Genomic DNA, 19009 nt, shown 5'->3' with positions numbered 1-19009 from the left:
GATCCGTCGGGGAATCAGGAATTTCTTCATGTTAAATATCCCTGATTTGCTCATTCCAATCATATTTTGTTCGGGATTGGCAAATCAGGGAAATCCACCATGTTTGATTTCACCGTTGTCCTGACCCCGGCGTCTGGGGATCATGGAGTTGCGACAATCTGTTGCTGATGTATAGTCCTTTAGTTCAGCAGATCCAAGATCGATTCAGATTTGTTAAGTCAGATTTAAAAAAAAATTAAAAATTCACACCTGATTGGCTGCAAGGAATTCACTAAACATTGCATTTTTAGTAAATCATCACCTTAGCATCAATGTTGTCCTGTATGTGCACGCTGTGTAAAAAATATAGTTATTGTCTATAATGAGTATTTCATGAACTATGCTTGGTGCAAACAAACTAAAAGAAAACAATATGTATTCCTAGAACCTATACATATACATGGTAAGATATTATTTTTTGTCTCATTATCTGTTTATAACAATATTCTCCCAAACTTGTTTGCCATCTCGCTCAGAATTAATTTGATTGACATCATGTTTGGTTTAATAAATCCAGCATGCACAGAAGCAATCATAATAGTTTCATATGCATCGCTGCTCGGTATAAAAAAGTATCCTCTGACGATGTCTTGGGTACAATTCAGCATGCGGAACAGAATGTGATCTCCTGTTTTAACCCTTCGCCTGCGTCTTGAGATGTGATAAATCTTTGTAGGCTTTGTTCCAGGAATGAACTGAAGTATAAAAGGCGTGTTTAGGAAATAGGTTTTTTTTTTTGCCTTTTTCAAATCACATTCCTGCAAAAATTCTGAAGATAAAACAATGTAAAAATTCTGCCTGTACTGATTGAAACTTGAGCTGTACAGTGAAGTGCCAAGACACAGGTTGAGAAAACACATACGCTCTTTAGGACCAAGAGAAGTGTCCTGTACCTGTCTAAGTGTCCCCACCTTCTTTCATATAGTGTACCTGTATTCCTTATAGGGAAAACAAGGAAGTGGCTAGATCCAAGCTGAAAGGTGTTCCTACCTGCATGACAGTTTCATTCTTTATAAGCCTGCATTCCCTAACTCATGTGTGGACTGTACATAACTAGTGCTTGCTGATTCTGATTTACTGGGAATGTAAGTGAGTTATAACTGGATCACAGCTCTAGATCCCACCTAACCCACTAGAGTTCAGAAGATAATTAAAGTATTTTATTTTTATTTTTTTTTTCCCATATATTTTTCCAGCCAGAAGTAAAAACGAATGGGGATTGAATTGATTTGGCTCTTAGCTTTTTTTCTGCATGGAAAATATCATGTTCAAGGTAAGACGGGGTTTAATTAAGGAGGTATTGTGTTTATGGTTATATAATAACGTAGTAATAATCTGTAATCTGACCATCATAATCAGTGTTTTGTAATAAAGAGCCTACTTCCTGTCATTATTATCTAATGCTCAATGGCTCTCTCACTCAAAGTCATATGTACAAACAAATATTAGAATGTGATGCTATTTAGTGCTGAGGGGAAACATTGGGTAACTCCAGGGTCTGTTTACATACTCCAGCTCCCCAGGCACCTTAGCTAGTGCATAAAATAAGTGAACCATGATTGCATGTTGTTTTAAAGGATTACATGTGGTCACAGTGTTGGCACACAGAACTGTGGTGGTTTAAACATATATATTTGCGTTGAAAGGTTTAATGTTTACAGTGTAAATTTTATTGACGCTAGATCATGACCAACCTGAATTCTTGTGGTGAGGGAATTGGCCCACAAGTAGAGAAAACATGGTATATTACGGGCCGTGACACATGTAAAACAACATTCAGGTAGGCTTAGTAGGGAAATTCACAACTTTTTTAATTTATTTATTTTACATTGATTTTCGTCTGGACTGAGGTTTTTTTTCTTCTTCCTCTAACACAGAGGAAGTCAGAAAATTCTGTTTACAATATGGCTGGAGTGTTCCTCAGTGGGTTTTTTGGCTGGTATATGTAATATTTTTATATTCATGTAAAATGTGTAAGCTTAGATCGGCAAAAAATTATTTGTTATCACATGGCTCAATATATATTATAATATTGGCCTAGAGATAAAAAATTACAAAATATAAACTTTTATTTTTTTTAACTTTAAAATATATTTAAATTTAGAGTTCACTGTCACAGATCACATACACCAGAGGTAGGCAAAATATGTCTCTCTAGGTCTTGCCGAACTACAAGTTCCAGAATGATCAGTAGTCTGAGGGATCTTGCAGTTCATAATAGCTAAAGGGCCACACGTTAACCAAATATGACTTAAACTGATTTGGATCATTCTTTGTCTCTATTATTTGTATAATTAATTGACTGATTGATGATCTATATTTTTCAATATTTTTTTTAATGGACAAAATGTGTCAACAAAATCTGGCACAATTTTCTTGTCTTTTTATTTTTGTTGAAGAAATTCAGGAACAATATATACAAAGAACGATATGCGGTCTGGAATCCGGCGGTCGAAATGTCGACCGCCGACTTCCCGACTGAAATCCCGGCATGGGACTAATGATAGGCATCGAAATCCTGATGTCAATCATCCACCCGCCGAAATCACGACGCCCGACATACTGAACAGCTGTCCGTGGGAGGGTTAGGTTTGGGGGCTCCCGGGGGGACTTAAGGTTAGTCACCCCCCTGGGAGGTTTAGGGTTAGACTAGGGGAAGGGGGGTTTAGGGTTAGGCACCCCCGGGGGGAGGCTAGGGTTAGGCACCCCCCCTGGAAGGTTAGGTTTAGGGTACGGGGAGGGGGGGTTAGGTTTAAGTACCCCTAAAGGAGGGCTGGGGTTAGGGGGGTAAAGGGTTAGAGATAGTTCAAATACTTACCCTGTTGAAATCTTCAGTCTTCTGTCTTGCGGAATCGGTATTACATCCGCCGGGCTTATGTCCGGCGATATGTGCTACCGATTCCACAAAGAACACAGTATGTTGTTCCAAGTGTATGGTGTGCAGATTTATACGGTATGGTGTCCTTTGCTTCTTAATCTCATTCGGCCAAAAGAATTTCTGTCGAAGGACAGGGCACACATCTGCTGGCCTTACTGAAATACCATATACTGTACATGCAAATAAATGTAGGCACTGTCCTCCTATTAAGTTTTATGTGCTATAGTTTACCAGTAGCTTGTTAATTTTTGATATTTGATTACTGGCTGTCTAAATACCTCAGACCCTCACCGTCACCTCACCACCACCCTGTGACGCCTTTCTTTGTCTCTCTCCATTTTTCCCTATACCTCACTCAACTCTAGGGCCTATGAATCAACATTTGTTTCCACACTCAGTGCTGTCACAGGTCATCTATGGGAATGGGAGAGATAGATCAAGAAATGAAAAAGTTATTTTTTTCAGAGCTTGAAGCCTCTAGCTAATCCTGTGAGCTCAGATGATGTTTTTGCAGGGACTTTTACATAGACTGCATGGAGAGAAGGATATTTTCAGGTCCCTCCCCCATGTGTCTGCGGCTCCTCATTGGCTTTGCATTGTACTACTGGCAGTAGAGCAGTGAGACATAACTAGTCTTTTACACTTACAAAAGTTACAAACATATGTTTTGTGGTAAGAAGCCACAAACACAATTTGGGGTAAATTTACTGAAGTGAGAGTTTTTAGAATTGAGTTTTAGAAGAGATGTTGCCCATAGCAACCAATCAGATTCTAGCTATTATCTTCTAGAAGGTGCTAGTTAAATGTTAAGTAGAATCTGATTGGTTGCTATGGGCAAGATCTCTTCTAAAACTCACTTCTAAAAACTCTCACTTTAGTAAATGTACCCCCTTGTATCTCACAAGTGTGAAGGTGTTTAGGAAGTTTTGCTATTGAATCATAAAAACATATGAGGAAAAAAAATTTCAATCATCAAAAATATGCTTTTTTACAAAATGGGCATGTCTGAAAAGCACAGCAACAAAAAAATATAGTGATATATTAAATTAGTGACTGATTCGGTGCATTCACAAATTTTTGGGTACCTGGGAAATCTTTCATTTTGTGTAATATAGCTGCAATGCGGAACACCAAGGTACTACAGGCTTTCAGATTTGCTGTCCAGACTCTCTGCCTCATTAATTACATTGGTAAATATCTTATTCTCAATTTGAATGGTGCTTATTTGGGGGTATTTTACACATATTGATAACTAGGTCCCTCTACTTCTCTTCCTATCTGTATGTGTGCTTTCCCTATGGTTCATGCCCATGTAATGTTTCCATCGTGGTAGTCTTCTGATGGTTTACGCTCAGTCAGCCAGAAGTTTTCATTTCACAAATACTAATATTTGTGAAATATTCTCTCTCTCCTTTTGAATGTAGGAAGTTGTTCCCTAGGAAGTACAATGACATGTGGAGACTGCCTGAAGTTAGGACCACACTGTGCTTGGTGCTCTCAAAAGGTAAATTGTTACCATGAAATGCGTGGGGTACAGGACCTTTGCCATTGTAAGCTGTCCTTTCTAAAGTAATTAGTACTATCATATAGATGAGTCCTCGCTTATCTGTGCCGCCGATTCGGCAAACGCTCGAAACGCCGGGGCATGCAATTTGCCATGGACGCATATGCCACAGTACGCCAGGATGCGGCAACATTCGTACCATGCAATCCTATGGATCGTGGGAGTAAAAAAGACGCACGCGCCCATTTGTGGGTACGCAACTCGCGGCAAGCCAAAGATGAGCAACGACACATCTGTACTGGTTATGTCTCCCTATGACTTGTTGCAGTGAACATAAGAATGACCCATATCACAACATATAGCCAGTTTTATGTTAAATAATCAGGATATAAAGTGCTGCATGCTTTTATAAGCAATTATTACATTTAATGAAAAAACACAGGACTATACGGTGTAAACGCAAGACTGTTATTGGTGTCATTACGGCCAAATGCATCATAACATGTACAGCCGTGGCCAAAAGTTTTGAGAATGTTCACTTATGCGATCACTCTACTTCCGTTTTCTGATGCGGCCGAGCAATGCGCATACATTTGCATTATTGAATATATCTTAGATGCATTCAACGAATCAGACGCTCGCAACTTGCCCCAGGGTTAGTTACCTGCAAAGTACTATCCCTCCAAACAGGTGCACAGATGTGCAGTGGGATTCTTCTGCCCAGCATTTCAGGCATACAGCTACAAAATGAGCACACAGGGTAAAAACAAATCAATTGCTAAACTAATGTATTTAAAATATACATGTACAAACCTAATGCACACAGGGCAAGGAACGCAGTTGCGAATTCCCACACACCCAGTCGATTGCTTCGCACTGTGCATGCATCGCACTGCGCGTGCGCGAACTAGCCGGGTAAGGGATCGCAGTGTGTATGCAGACCCTTCCGATATTAAGTGACAGGAAGTGCCATTTGGGGGTGGTCGGGCGAATGCAGGCGTGCCTGCGCGTTGGATGCCGTTACAGGGGCGTGCATAATTAAGCCTCTGTGGCGGCATACGCATCCAGAGGTCTAGTTGCACACAAGATGTTAGCCAAATCCCGAGTGAGGTCTGGTCAACCACTATTATGCATATGGTTCTGATGGTTCTCGATTTTACTGATGTTTTGCTATCTTGCTAACTTTCCAGGCTGTGAGTAAAGGTAAGGGGGCACCTGTATGTAGTGCTGGGCATCAGCATTTTGTGCTACGGCGGCAGTGCGAATGCATTAATTAGCATATTTTCGCAGTGGCCACATGTGTGCGAATTCTCATCTGCGTTCCTTGCTGAATCAGGCCCACAGATGGGTCTATGGGACAAAGAGCCCCACTCTATCACCTTGATTTGTGGACCCCTGCACCTGTAGTGGCACAGCCTGGCAGGCATAAGACTGATTACCTTTGGAGAGTCCACTCTCTGAGTTCTAGATTCTCTCGGCGTCTCAAAAGCACTTTAGTAGCTTTCTTTTTCTTTTTTTGTTTAGATATACATTACTACTGCATTCATGGAACTCTACCCTGGAACTAAACAGGCGCAGCACTGCTAAACAAAAGAAGCAACTTTCTCATGCAGTACTCGGTCTCAATTTCAAAAGACCCCTTTCTCTGTGCAGCCTAGCCCTTTAAGCTGATCAATCAAGTTCAGTTTGTTTAAAATCCAAAACGCTTTATATACATATAAAAATACTTTATACGTGTTGTGGGACATACTGTGTAGTATTCATACAGCTCATGCTGGCTGAGAATTATCACTAGTAAGCTCTTACAATAATAACATCAGTCAGGCTGGTGTTACAGTAAATAAATATCGTCACTGAGACAGACAGTGGGCAGAATTCATTGAGCTGTTTAAGGGCACTCACTGCAAGCAAGAGTCACTTCCTGTCTGTGATATAATTCATATAATGCAACATAATTAGACTTTGAGATTGGTTTAGAGATAAATGGAAAATGAATCAATATTTGCGTCTGGGTGGAAGGCGTGCCCCCGAGATGTCCAGAATATCTTCACAGCATCCTATCTGTTACTTGTACTGCTGGGAACTTAGCTGACTAGAGTTAGTATTCCCTGTGGCCATGTAGAATATAAACAGGAGTAATTTATCTCACAGAGTACAGATGTTATAGTGGACCGAAACCAAGAAATATTAAAACATTTACTTTTTGGTAACAGAATATAAATAGGTGGAGTTATTCATATTCGTAAAAGTGATGTTTTGTTTTCCCTTGCACTGGTATAGGCAGGATTACAGTCTCAGGGGTCTATGTACTAAAGCTTGATGAGAGATAAAATTGTGAGAGAAAAAGTATTAACCAATCAGCTCCTAACTCATTTTTCAAACACAGCTTGTAAAATGTAAGTTAGAAGCTGATTGGTTAGTGCTTTATCTCTCACAATTTACTCTCTCTCCAGTCTTTGAAAAATACCCCCCTCAGCCTTTGCTAACTGGTGGTAACTAATATGATTACATCTCTCTATGGAGCCTATTTATAATTTATCTCCAAAATGCCACGAAAACTATCATTGCATAACGCAGCATTTGATGGTGATAACATATTAATTTTAAGGCAATTAATTTATTAAAGTCTACTGCGATAAAAGGCACATGCCATGGTGAATTCTGAAGGCTATACCTTTTGCTGCTGATGGCAGTGGTGAAAGATTTCACTGTCCTAGCAGTGTTTATGTGCAAGCGCGTCATTTGGAGCTGGAGGATCAGAACAGAAGAGATCTCTCTTCAGAGTCCATCAGCTCTTTCTATGATAAATAGCCTGCTAATGCCATATGACGAACGTTTGGTTTTCAGAGCTTGATTTATAGCACAATCGCAACATTCCCTTACATCGTGTTGGGATATCGGGGTGTTCCAACGCTGCAATTAATGCAGGAGATTTATCTCCTGCATTAGGCACTTATAAACAGGTATCTCCTGCAACAGCCACTTATAAATAGTACGGATACTTAATTTTGTTAAAACCAAGCAGAACCTGTTATTTTCGCATTGTCTTAGGGAACAAAAAGCTTGATAAATAGGCCAGAAAGTAGGCATTTCTGTGCTGTATATATACAGAGACCAATGAGTCTATTTACTAAGCTTTGGAGAGAGATAAAGTTGACAGAGATAAAGTACAGTAGCGACCAATCAGCTACTGTCATTTTTCAAACCAGGAATGTAAAGTGACAGGAGCTGATTGATTGGTACTTTATCTCTCTACACTTTATCTCGTTATAATGACCATTTCCCGTCACTGATTTTATAAACCAATAACTGTTTTATTTATACTTATGTAGAATTTTACAGACGATTTAGACTTCACAGCCCGCTGTGACACTCCGGAAATTGTCCTACAGAGGGGATGCCCGCTAAGCCACATTGAATTTCCCAAATCCAAAGTAGAAACACACAAGAATAATCCACTGACAGAAGGAGTCCAAAAAAACAGCAAAGATGTAACACAGATTTCCCCACAGAAGCTTGTCCTTAAACTGCGGCCAGGTAAGCTTTCATTCACTTGATGTGTAAGAAGAACCTGTTTTTGTTTGTGAGCAATTCCCAGCACAATCTTTTCTTTTCGGGGTGGTCTCATGTTAAAGGTCAGTTATTATAATGATCTCCATCTCCTCCTTTGCAAGGGCATGAGACCAGACAGATGTCTACAACGCTACCACCTGGAAGTGAAATATAATTTACCTCCAATGTTTGTCTGCGGAGTGAAGTCAGATGAAATTACTGTATTGCTCTTATGTTCAGTTAATTGCTGCTCCTCTTAAAATACCACATGTGTCATTCACCGTTTTTAGGTGGAATTTAAGGACTTAGAAGTTTCGGAAGTCCCCGTTGTTCATGCTGGGGTTAAAGTGTTAGCCTCAAGAAAGAATTGGGTGACAGCTGTTATTACACCTTTTGAATGCTCCTTCAGCCCAAGATTGTTAAAAGATCCTCAGAGTGGACACCTCCCTCATACCTCTGTTGATATCAGTTTGGTTGCCCTCCCTTACCACCATCAGACTGGGTACCTTTTGATAGGTATAGATTTCTTCAAGAAATGTACTCTCTATTAGCACCGGTCGGAATTTTGTCAAACATCTAACCATACTTACCTACTCTAATATAGTGGAAAGGGGGAGGGGGCTTGGACTGAACACACTCATTGTAAACATAATTAGAGGTGCTACCATGCTGAGACTTGTAGTACTAGCAGGGGACAAAGAACACAGGTGCACACTCTGAGCACTAAGAACAATGATAGTCAAAATAATCCTGATATTTATTTTGACTATCATTGTTCTTAGTACTCAGAGTGTGCACCTGTGTTCTATGTCCCTAAAGGCGCTAAAAGTCTGGCCCCGCCCCCATCATCGGCCACCTGCATCAAACTCGGTAAGTATGCACCTATGGTGGTTTCTTCTCTTACCTTTCATTATTTTGGACTGATTGAATCATAATTATATATTATTGATAAAATATTGAAATCTGCATAAAGGACCTGATTCAGCAAGGATCGCTGATGTGATCCCGGCTGCAATCGTGTATGCAAGTCTGCTGTGAAAGTATGCTAATATGTGCAATTGCAAAGCACTCGCACGGACAACAGACGCCCACTTCCCCTCTCGCACATCCGTAATACCTTGCAATCTAGCCAAAACATCGGTAACATCGAAGTACATCGGAGCCGTTTGCACAGTTACAGCAGGTCAGACCTCACTTATAAATTGCTAACTTTTCTGTACGCAATGAGCACTCATGATGCGTATGCCATCGTAGTGGCTAATTTATGCACTCGCCTGTAACGGTGTTCAAACGCACTGGCACGCCTGTGTTTCTCCGAACACCCCCCCATCATCACTCCCAAACTGTACTTCCTGTCAATCACTATTCGATGGGTCTGCTTAGTCACTGCGATCGCAGTCCCGATTGCAGTGAGGCATTGCGCACGCGCACTGCGATACATATGCACGCGCAGTACGCAACAATCGCCCGTCTGCATACGCGATCTCATCAGCGATCCTTGCTGAATCAGGCCCAAAGTACAGTATTTATTTAGCATTTCAATTTATAGAGAAAATGGTGAAAGTTTAAAAACTGATAATCACCTCTGTAAATATTGCTGTATATATTATAATTTAAAATGAAATGCCACAGAAATGAAAGCAGTGATATTATTCTAACATCCCAGTCTTTGCTTCCTCCAGGAGATGCAGGAACATTTCAAGTCGACGTCCGCCAGAGTGAAGATTATCCTGTAGATTTATATTACCTGATGGACCTGTCTGGCTCTATGAATGATGACCTGAAGACAATTCAGGAGCTGGGATCCACTCTTTCAAAAGAAATGGGCAAACTGACAAGCAACTTCCGCCTTGGGTTCGGAACATTTGTAGAAAAGCCAGTTTCTCCGTATATTAAAACCGTTACAGAGGAAATTGAAAACCCTTGCCAGTAAGCAACTTACTCATATTATAGTCACAATGTTCCTCCTAACTGCTGACTAGGAATAACTGTAATAATGCCAGTGTGTAATGTGTTACTCAGCTGTGATTTACTGGAAGATAATAACATCAGAACACTGACAATTTTATCTGATGCCAAAATGACATAAGAAAAAAAAATTCTGTAAAGAGAAACTAGTATCAAAACACATATTTAATATGTTTTATAAAAAAAATATAAATATAATTAAATACAATTTAATATAGTAAAATATTTCATATAGTAAAATATTAACCTCTCATAGCTATAATGGGGCACTGAAGTTTTTATATACCACAATTACAATAGTGATAACAGAAAACTATATTTAATATAACAGTGGAGTAGAATATAAAGTTGCTTCAAAACAATAGTAATGGTCCTTACTAATGGTTCTTAATGGACTAAATGCATTTTACTGCAGCATTACTAAACCAATTTTTTTATATAGTAGCTTTTATCTTTTAGTATATCGAAGAAACATTTATTTTTCTTTAATAATTAATTTAGTTTAGAATTAATTAAAAAACAAAACAAAAAAAACCCCACTTTTTTCCACATTAGAGTAACTTTCAATTATTATTTTATCGATTAACCACTGGTGATTTAGTAGGAAAATATGACATATGATCACGCCCACTGAATCTTTCCTCTAGAAGCTCCTGCATTCAATTTATTATTTTATAGAATTCTGCATTTTGTCTTATATATAAAATAAATGTCTTCATTTTCCAGCACAGTGTCCTTATATTGCTTACCAGCCTTTGGATATAAGCATGTTTTATCTTTAACCCACAATACAACAAACTTTAATGACATAGTGAAGAAACAGAAAATATCAGCGAATATTGACACACCGGAAGGAGGATTTGATGCGATCATGCAGGCAGCAGTCTGCAAAGTAAGTGGCTTTTCTTACTATTCTTTTTCTACATAAAGTGTTGGCAATTTAGCCATTTTGTGGGTAGACCAATCATATGACTGCAGTCAATCTAGTCACTAGGAACCAATGGTATCATGAATGTTGCTCATTTCTGCAGAACTGATAGGCTGCAATTACAAAATGGCCGCCTCCTCCTCAAATGACCTTGAATTTTTTTTTTATATTTTAACTATTCCCTGACCAGCCAGCATATATAAATGTAACACAGACTTTATTAACAGAAGATGTAGGTGGATTAGTGGCCATTTTCTTTTAATGCAGGGCCCATGTTATCAGTGTCAGTGCTGACCTCTAGTCCTGCGCTGTGGCTGGTAACTGTTTTTTTTCAGCTCACAGAGACCCTGGCATCTCTTACTGTACATTGCATTCCTACTGAACACCATGCTGGATCAAGCAAGTTCTTTTGCTCATTATTTTCTATACCATAAGCAGTGCTCCTTCTGATTTATATATCTACTGTACGTAGTGCTTGTTTTCTGACGCTACTCGTTAGTAGTAGACATTCCCACAACAGGTTTATTTCTTGTCGCTATTGTGGACATGCAAGTATCTCGTAAGCCAATGGGTCAAACGCAGGATCCTTTACCTGAGGATGTGTTATGTCGAAATTCAAACAAATTTATGGTAAAAACTAAATGCAAAAACATTCCTGACATTACAGGATCGAATTGGGTGGAGGAATGGATCAATGCATTTGCTGGTGTTTGTGACAGATGCTGACTCTCATTATGGTATGGACAGCAAACTGGCCGGTATTGTGATACCGAATGATAGTCAGTGCCATCTAGACAGCAATAACGAATACGACATGTCAACTGTCCAGGTAAAGTGCTTTTTATTTATGTACTAAAACATTCTAGCAGGTAGAGATACAGGGACCTATTCATCATAACTAAAAATTCTCTGGAGGTAATTAGGTTTAGAACTCACATGGAGTTCTACCCAATTAACAGAGGAATTCATCATTCCCCCACCCCATAAGTATCTATTCTGGAAAGCTGCCATTTTGTGATGACAGCATTTCGGGAAATAGATACCTTTCCTTGTCTGCTCTAATTTACCGCAGCTATAATCAGTGCTGCGCATGCGCTGTTACAGCCGTAAAAGCAGCGCATGCTCAGCACTTCCTACAGCTGCGGTAATTATGTGTTCCCCCTTCTGCTCACCTACCCCCTGTCCCCCACTTACCTGGCCGCTGCAGCCACCTCAGGCTCCATCTGCTGTGCCTGTCACTGTGCTCTCCCGGAAGAACACAGTAAAGTTTAGAAAAATAAAATAACTTTTTTTTTCTTCTAAACTTTACTGTGCTCTGCCGGGAGAACACAGTGACAGCACAGCAGACAGAGCCTGAGAAGCGACCAGAGTGATGGAGGGAGCCGGCAGAGGACCTGCCCAGCTGACAGCAGGTAAGTGTAACCTGCTATACGCCACCTGACAGTGGCGTATAGTAACACCATCAAATTCCGAAAATACATAATTTTCGGAATTTGATTTGATGAATACCATCATTTCCATATCCCCATACTAATGTATGGGGAGTGTGGAAATTAACGCAGGGGAGCTTAGCAAGGAGATATCAGTGATATCTCCTGTGCCAAGTGTGTTCATGAATACTAAAATAATGTTAATTAAGGAAAATGTCCTTAAAAACTTTATTTTAGTGTTGATGAATAGGCCCCACAGTGAGATTATTAATTAGTATTATTATTTTCAAGACATATTTTACAGTACATTTATTATTGATTAAGATTTACTTATACAGCGCCGGCAAATTCCGTTGCACTTTACAATTGTGAATAAAATAGTAATATATCAAGTCTAGGCAGTAACAGACAAAGGGTGGAATTCAATTGAATGCTAAATAGCTAGTTGCGGGCTTACCTTGTGTGCTAACATTCATCACAAACTGCATCTCTCGACTCAAGTGCCGGACGCGATGCGGTCAATTGAATAGCTCAGGGCACTCATTCCCGGCGCTATTCTACATCGCATTCAATTGAAAGTGGTAAGAGGACCCAGCTCATAATCTTACAATCTATAGATTAAAGGACATTTATGATCAGTAAAATATGAGTGGCATTTATTATGCAACAATGTGCCTAGCTGTCCACATAAAGCACCCAGTGCCTACAAAACAATGTAATTTAATTGCCACCTTAAAGGCTCTTTACATTACTTTTTTTCCTCTACATTACTTGATGCAGATCTCTCTGCAACTGCACATGGGGATACAGTGAAAAACATAATTTAAATGTCTGTCCTACAACCACTTTAAGCGGTAAATTTACTAATGGTCAAGTTTGGTATTTTGGTCGCTCTTACCATGTACTAAAGGCAAAACCGATGGAAAAACTACCAAAAATACTGACTTTAGAACACTTTGGAACAATAGAAAAAAATGTGACCCCCCCCCCCAAAAAAAAAAAAAAAAACATAACCATTTCTGGATCTCTGAGCCTAGAATGTCATTGGAAAATAAAGGAAAAACTTCATGGGGTTCCCCTTATTTCTCAAAAACCAGCACCAGGCTGGACACACTGGGGGGCTGACACTATAGTAGGAAAACACACAGTGTGGGGTCCCCCTGCCATAATGGAAACCAGCCCCAAACTGGTCAGCCCAGTTCCCTAGGGAATCCCTAGGGATGTGCGACCCCCCCCTAAAATTAAATGGGGTCCCATAGACTATACTTACCTCTCAGATGCAGAAATCACTGGGAAAATGGCACTAGCACCATTTTTCCGGAGATATGCGCATGCGCAGTAGACTCTGGTGCGAGAGAAGGGGCAGCGTGAGGCATTTTTTATCTTTCGTACATTACCCAAATTTATTTTCTTTTTATTATTATAATATTTTACTAATAACGCATCAACATATTGTGCAACGGTTTACATTGGGCAGATGAAAACAGATGAGTGAGGGATTTGTGCCACAGCTTAATGTTTAGCTTTAACAGTGCTTAGAGTTAATGGACAGGACAGCTGGTTTCTGCCTGCATTCCAAGGAATAGGTGCAGCACAATAAAAGGCATGAATGGGAGGAGAAAAGGGACGATGAAATGTCTTCATTGTATGGATTAATAGTCTACACTAAAAGTGGATTCTGTATTTTTCCTCCTTGGCTCCTATGTGTAAATGATATCGTAGTGGGAGAAGCTAAAGCCAGCTTGGAGTAAACAATACTTGCCGACAATCTGGCTGTTCCCTCCGGGAGAAGGCAGTCAGGTTGGATAACAGCGGGGACTGTGGCGATGGACATGAGGCAAGTTTGGGGGCTGAGCAGGGGGCATGACTGCATGACCTCATCATCGCAGCCCCGCCCACACTACACATAGCTGAGATTGCCGGAATTGTGCAGCAAGGGCCGGGGCCATGATGGAGTGATTCAGTGCGAAATGCGTCATGGGCTCCCCCCGGACCACCCATTTGTATTCTATAAGTGGGCGGCTGTGGGGGGGAAGTGGACGGCAGCAGGGGGTGTGGGGGGCGGTTGGGAGACTTGTCCGTTCTTCCGGGCAACCAAGAACACCATACGATTTTCGTGAGCATCCCGGTTGTTACGTGGGAGTAGGCAAGTATGGCGTAAAAACAATTGCAATGCGTAAAAAGGCACTAAACAGCTTGCAGGTAATCACAGCATTATAAAACTGGGTACACACTCTGCAGCTCAGATAAACGATTCTTGGGGCGATTATCTGATGAGTGTGTAACTTGTTCACACTGACTTATTTGTACGCAGGGCATAAGATGCGACCTCCCAATCTGACCGTTGCTCCTGCATACACACCTATGCAAGGAATTGTAAGGGTGTATACCCAACTTAAATCTCACAGAGGCTGATTCAAAGGTGAACGCAAACGCGGTTGGGGCTGCTTCTATTGACGGTCTGCTTTATGCAAATGCCACTACAAAGTCCTAGTTTTAGGGTAATATTTTGCCAATCAAAGCATTAGAACTTTTGTAGTACATTAGAATGTTCATAAGGATAGAAACTTCCTGTATTGGAGCATTATAACAAGTCACAGGAATAAATCAACCTGAACCCAAATAGAGTATTTATATAGTCACAGGATAGCATCATGGGAATCGGTATGTCATGCCGGCGGCTGTTAAGCTGCCAGATGAAATACCGACAGCGGCACCCCGGCGGGACAAAATCCCAACAGCTGAAGGTAAGTACCCTAACCCTCCCTTAGGGGTGCCTAACCCTAACCTCCCCCCATCAGTGCCTAAACCTAACCCCCCCTCCCCACACCCTACACCTAACCCTCCCAGGGGGTGCCTAACCTTAACTCCCCTAGTGGTGCCTAAGCCTAACCCCCCCTTCCCCTACCCTAACCCTCCTGAGGGTGCCTAACCCTAAGTCCCCCCAGGAATCCCTAAAAGTATGCCGGGTGTTGGGACTCCGTAGTGGGGCTAATTATAGGCGTCGGGATTTCAACGCCTATCTTTAGTCCCATGTCGGGATATAAGTGTCGGGATATCAGCGGGCGGGATAGCGCCCGTATCTTGACTGCATCCCGCATCATGAAGTCTATCAAACCTGAAACACTACAGAGATCTAGAGACAACTAATCCAATAATAACATTTAGAGTACTAGACCATTCTGGAGCCTAAACCATTCAGAAGGAGTGCACTACAGCAATTAAATGGCTAACCCAACCTGTAGCCATTGTCAACATTACAATGTATACAACATTAAAGATTACAGAGCCAACTGCAGTAGAAAGAAACAGCTACTGTACAAAATAGATCTGTAAAATATGTCTCTACATTCAACTTGTTCTACTCCAAGATGATTGATGACTGACAGTGGTTGACTTAGAACTTTAAAAGTTTGGAGACAAAGCTTCTCTATAGCTTGTGGTGGAAATCATCTTTCTCACTGTCTTCTCTTTTGGTCTTTTTAGTTAGTGATCAGATCAAATATATTATAGCCATGTTTTACTATAGAAAGGTCTTTATAAATAGAGATGAGAGGTTTGGTCTTGTTGAAAACCGATCACACCTGCACTTTGGGGTTCTGAATCACACCAAGTCCTGACTCAGGTCTTCTCGCCAAGTTTGGAACTTGGATCTCAAAACCGGATCTTGAGGGTTTCTGATTGCATGTAAGTCCCTCCCTCATGATTTCAGGTGCCATGGAGAGGGTGTGGGCTGTAGTTCATGATCCAATACTACATACTAGTCATCATTAGAGAGAGGTGTAGGTAGATGGAGTGGCTGGGAAGTGTGTAAAAGACTGTCACTGTGGGCCTGATTCAGAGATAGATGCAATGCTGATATTTGTACAGATTAAGTGATTGTTTGCCACTGCGCATGCTCAGCCAATGAATTGTGAACACATGCTCAGCCAATGAATTGTTAATACACTCGCACAGAGTATTAATTTGCAAAGTGAGTGACAGGTAGTCAGCATTTGGGGGAAGTAACGGATGGTTAGAAAAACGCAAACACTGTTTCCTGGCCGTCCATAAATTAGGCACAACAGGAGAGCCCTCTGCGTGTCTGGAGACCCGCTATGTCTATGACAGCTTAGACTCACTCAGAACGCTGGCGGCCGCCTGATCTGCGTTCCATGTTTCCATTGTTTCCGGTTTTGTACGTGAGCGGTGGATGTGAGATGCTTTCAGTGGAATTCTCTAAGCACTGGACGGGGATGAGTCATTAGCATATTTTTGCTATTGTCATCTGCAGACCGTCCAACATGACCCGGTCCATTAGGTTCAAAATGCTCTGCTCCTGGATTTCCCTCTTCATATATGATTGCAGCCACCTGTGCTGAAACACCTGTCTCATTAATTACCAAGTTCAACACAGGTGACTGCAATCATACATTAAGTGGGAAGTCCAGGAGCAGAGCATTTTGGCCCTCATTCAGAGTCGATCGCAAGAAGCGATCGCTCACTCTAAATGAGGGCGGGCACTTCTTGTTTTGAAGTGCTGCCTCCAGGTCGCAAGCTAAGCTGTGGGTTACCGCCCACAGCTTAGCTTTCGATCAGGGTGATGGTCGCGATGGTCATCACCATCGCGACCATCGAGGCTTACGACCAGACCCTACGGTTGGGTCTGGGCACTCGTAAAGGCCCAGGGAACTTCCTGCTCTGTTTGAGCAGGAAGTTCCCCACTGACATCATCAATGATGTCAGTGGGGCCGCCCCAAATGGCAAGCGTTCTGACTGGAATGTCTCCGTTGGCCGGGCACGCCCCCGGCCCGCCCAGCAAACGGGGCGAGCTGTCACTCAACATCGACAGCTCGCCCCGTCTGCTACGAGACCCCTAGCGACGGAGTGCCCGTCGCCAGCCGTGTCTCGCGCATGCGCACGACGGGCCGGCTCCATCATGCGCATGCTCTGTGGGGACCATCAACCCGGTTGCGAGTGCATCGGCGCTTGCGACCGGGTCTGAATGAGACCCTTTGTACCTAATGGAACGGGTCATATTGGAGGGTAGGGATCCGTGAGACATCACAGCTGCACTGGCATTTTGCCTCCATTTCTGAATCAGGCCCTATGTGTATGTTTAAAAATAGAAATAGTGTCTGCGCTAGTGTCTATACAAAAAAGCTCCCAAGGCTGTTATGATGAACAATATGAAAATGTATTCAACATACATATGAACTGCAGTTCACTTATTAAAACACATCAATAAGTACATAATGTTGCCATATCCCCTGACTTAGTCAAAAGTGCTACACAGTAATTGAGGCACAAGAGAAACACACATATGTGTGAGACATAAAATATCTGATAGTAGAAGTAATCAGCTGGATTAATGCACTTAATACCAATGTCCTCATGCAGACAAAAAATATCTGACATAAAAAATCCTTATATAGGATGTATATAGTCACCAAAATGCTGTAATAGATACCCAATAGGAGATCCCCCAATACTCAGGCTCCTTCAATGTTTTTGGGTACCTGCAGCGAGTCTCCTGTGCGCCTTGTATGGTGGTAGTGAGTCCTGGTGGTTTTTTCACTCTGGAGCTAAAACACAAGGGGCCTGATTCAGACCCACTCGCGAGCGGCTGTCCGCTCGCAAGTGGGTCGATGTTCTGGACTGAGCATGCGCACGACGGAGGGAGCTCCGTCGTGCGCATGCGCAAGACGCGACGAGCGAAGGAAAGTCCTTCGCTCGTTGTGTCTGATCAAAGGGGGCGTGCTGTCGATGTTGATTGACAGCACGCCCCCTTAGGTAGGCGTGCCGGGGGCGTGCCTCCCTGACGGGGGCGTTCCCACGGGAACGCCTCCCGTCAGAAGCCGGCCCACTGACATCACTAGTGATGTCAGTGGGAGTGATTTTGGCTCTGATAGAGCCAAAATCACTCCGGAGCTTGCGGTTGAAAACCTCAACCACAGGCTCCGGCTCGCAGTTTCGATGGTCGCGATGGTCACGACCATCGCGGCCATCAAACTGCACGCTCGTATAGCCTGTGGGTGGTGACCCACAGCTATACGAGCGTCCAGGAGGACGCTCCATTTTCATGGAGGCCGGCCCTCATTCAGAGCGTGCGCTCTGCTCAGAGCGTACGGCTCTGAATGAGGGCCAAGGTCTTGCTGCCACTGCAGCTCCCGACCCGGCTTGATGATTAGGTGTTGTAAATTGTATGGCTAAGTACCACGTGTCCGGCATCCACACAGGCCCCAGTGCAAACAGGCTCTCGTGTATGTTTGTCAGACACTAGCTAACACCTGCAATCCATAGCAAACAGGCTCTCGTGTATGTTTGTCAGACACTAGCCAGTACCTGCAATCCAGTGCAAACAGGCTCAGGTGTATATTTGTCAGACACTAGCTAGCACCTGCAATCCAGCCTAGTGCTGATGCGCTGTTTCTCAGTCCTTGCCGGCTCCACTGAGCATGCGCAGGATCTCGCAAGTATCGCGAGATCCCAAGTGTAGCCCTGGAGTCAGTAGCCCCTGCAGCAGGGACAGCGCTGTCCCTGCTGTGGGGATAGGGCATCGCCAGGCTGTAGCTGTCGATAGCGACAGCTACAGCGGCCCGAACGGTCAGGCGATCTGACCGTTCATACATGGCCCAGGCTATCAGCGTAGCGCCCCTGTCATTTACCGCCAAACCCCCAATCATACATCGGGGGGTTTGCTGGTAAATGACAGGGGCGCATCTGGGAGA

The 19009-nt window shown here is 42.4% G+C and overlaps 1 protein-coding gene across 2 annotated transcripts in view; it reads left to right on the top strand.

The window, feature by feature from the left end:
• The first annotated feature begins 1070 nt into the window (after nt 1-1070).
• Nucleotides 1071-19009, top strand: part of ITGB6 (integrin subunit beta 6) — a 124456-nt gene continuing 106517 nt past the window's right edge. For both annotated transcript variants that reach the window (XM_088474806.1, XM_088474807.1), the window contains exons 1-6: nt 1071-1312; nt 4342-4421; nt 7754-7958; nt 9656-9902; nt 10668-10833; nt 11537-11698. In XM_088474806.1, coding sequence (XP_088330932.1) covers nt 1252-1312; nt 4342-4421; nt 7754-7958; nt 9656-9902; nt 10668-10833; nt 11537-11698 — 921 coding nt within the window. In that variant the 5' untranslated portion in view covers nt 1071-1251. The remainder of the gene's footprint in view (nt 1313-4341; nt 4422-7753; nt 7959-9655; nt 9903-10667; nt 10834-11536; nt 11699-19009) is intronic.

This window comes from Taudactylus pleione, unplaced genomic scaffold, assembly GCF_031769625.1.
Source record: "Taudactylus pleione unplaced genomic scaffold, aTauple2 ptg000156l, whole genome shotgun sequence".
Taxonomy (NCBI): Eukaryota; Metazoa; Chordata; class Amphibia; order Anura; family Myobatrachidae; genus Taudactylus; species Taudactylus pleione.
This window is presented reverse-complemented; position numbering and strand designations above follow the sequence as displayed.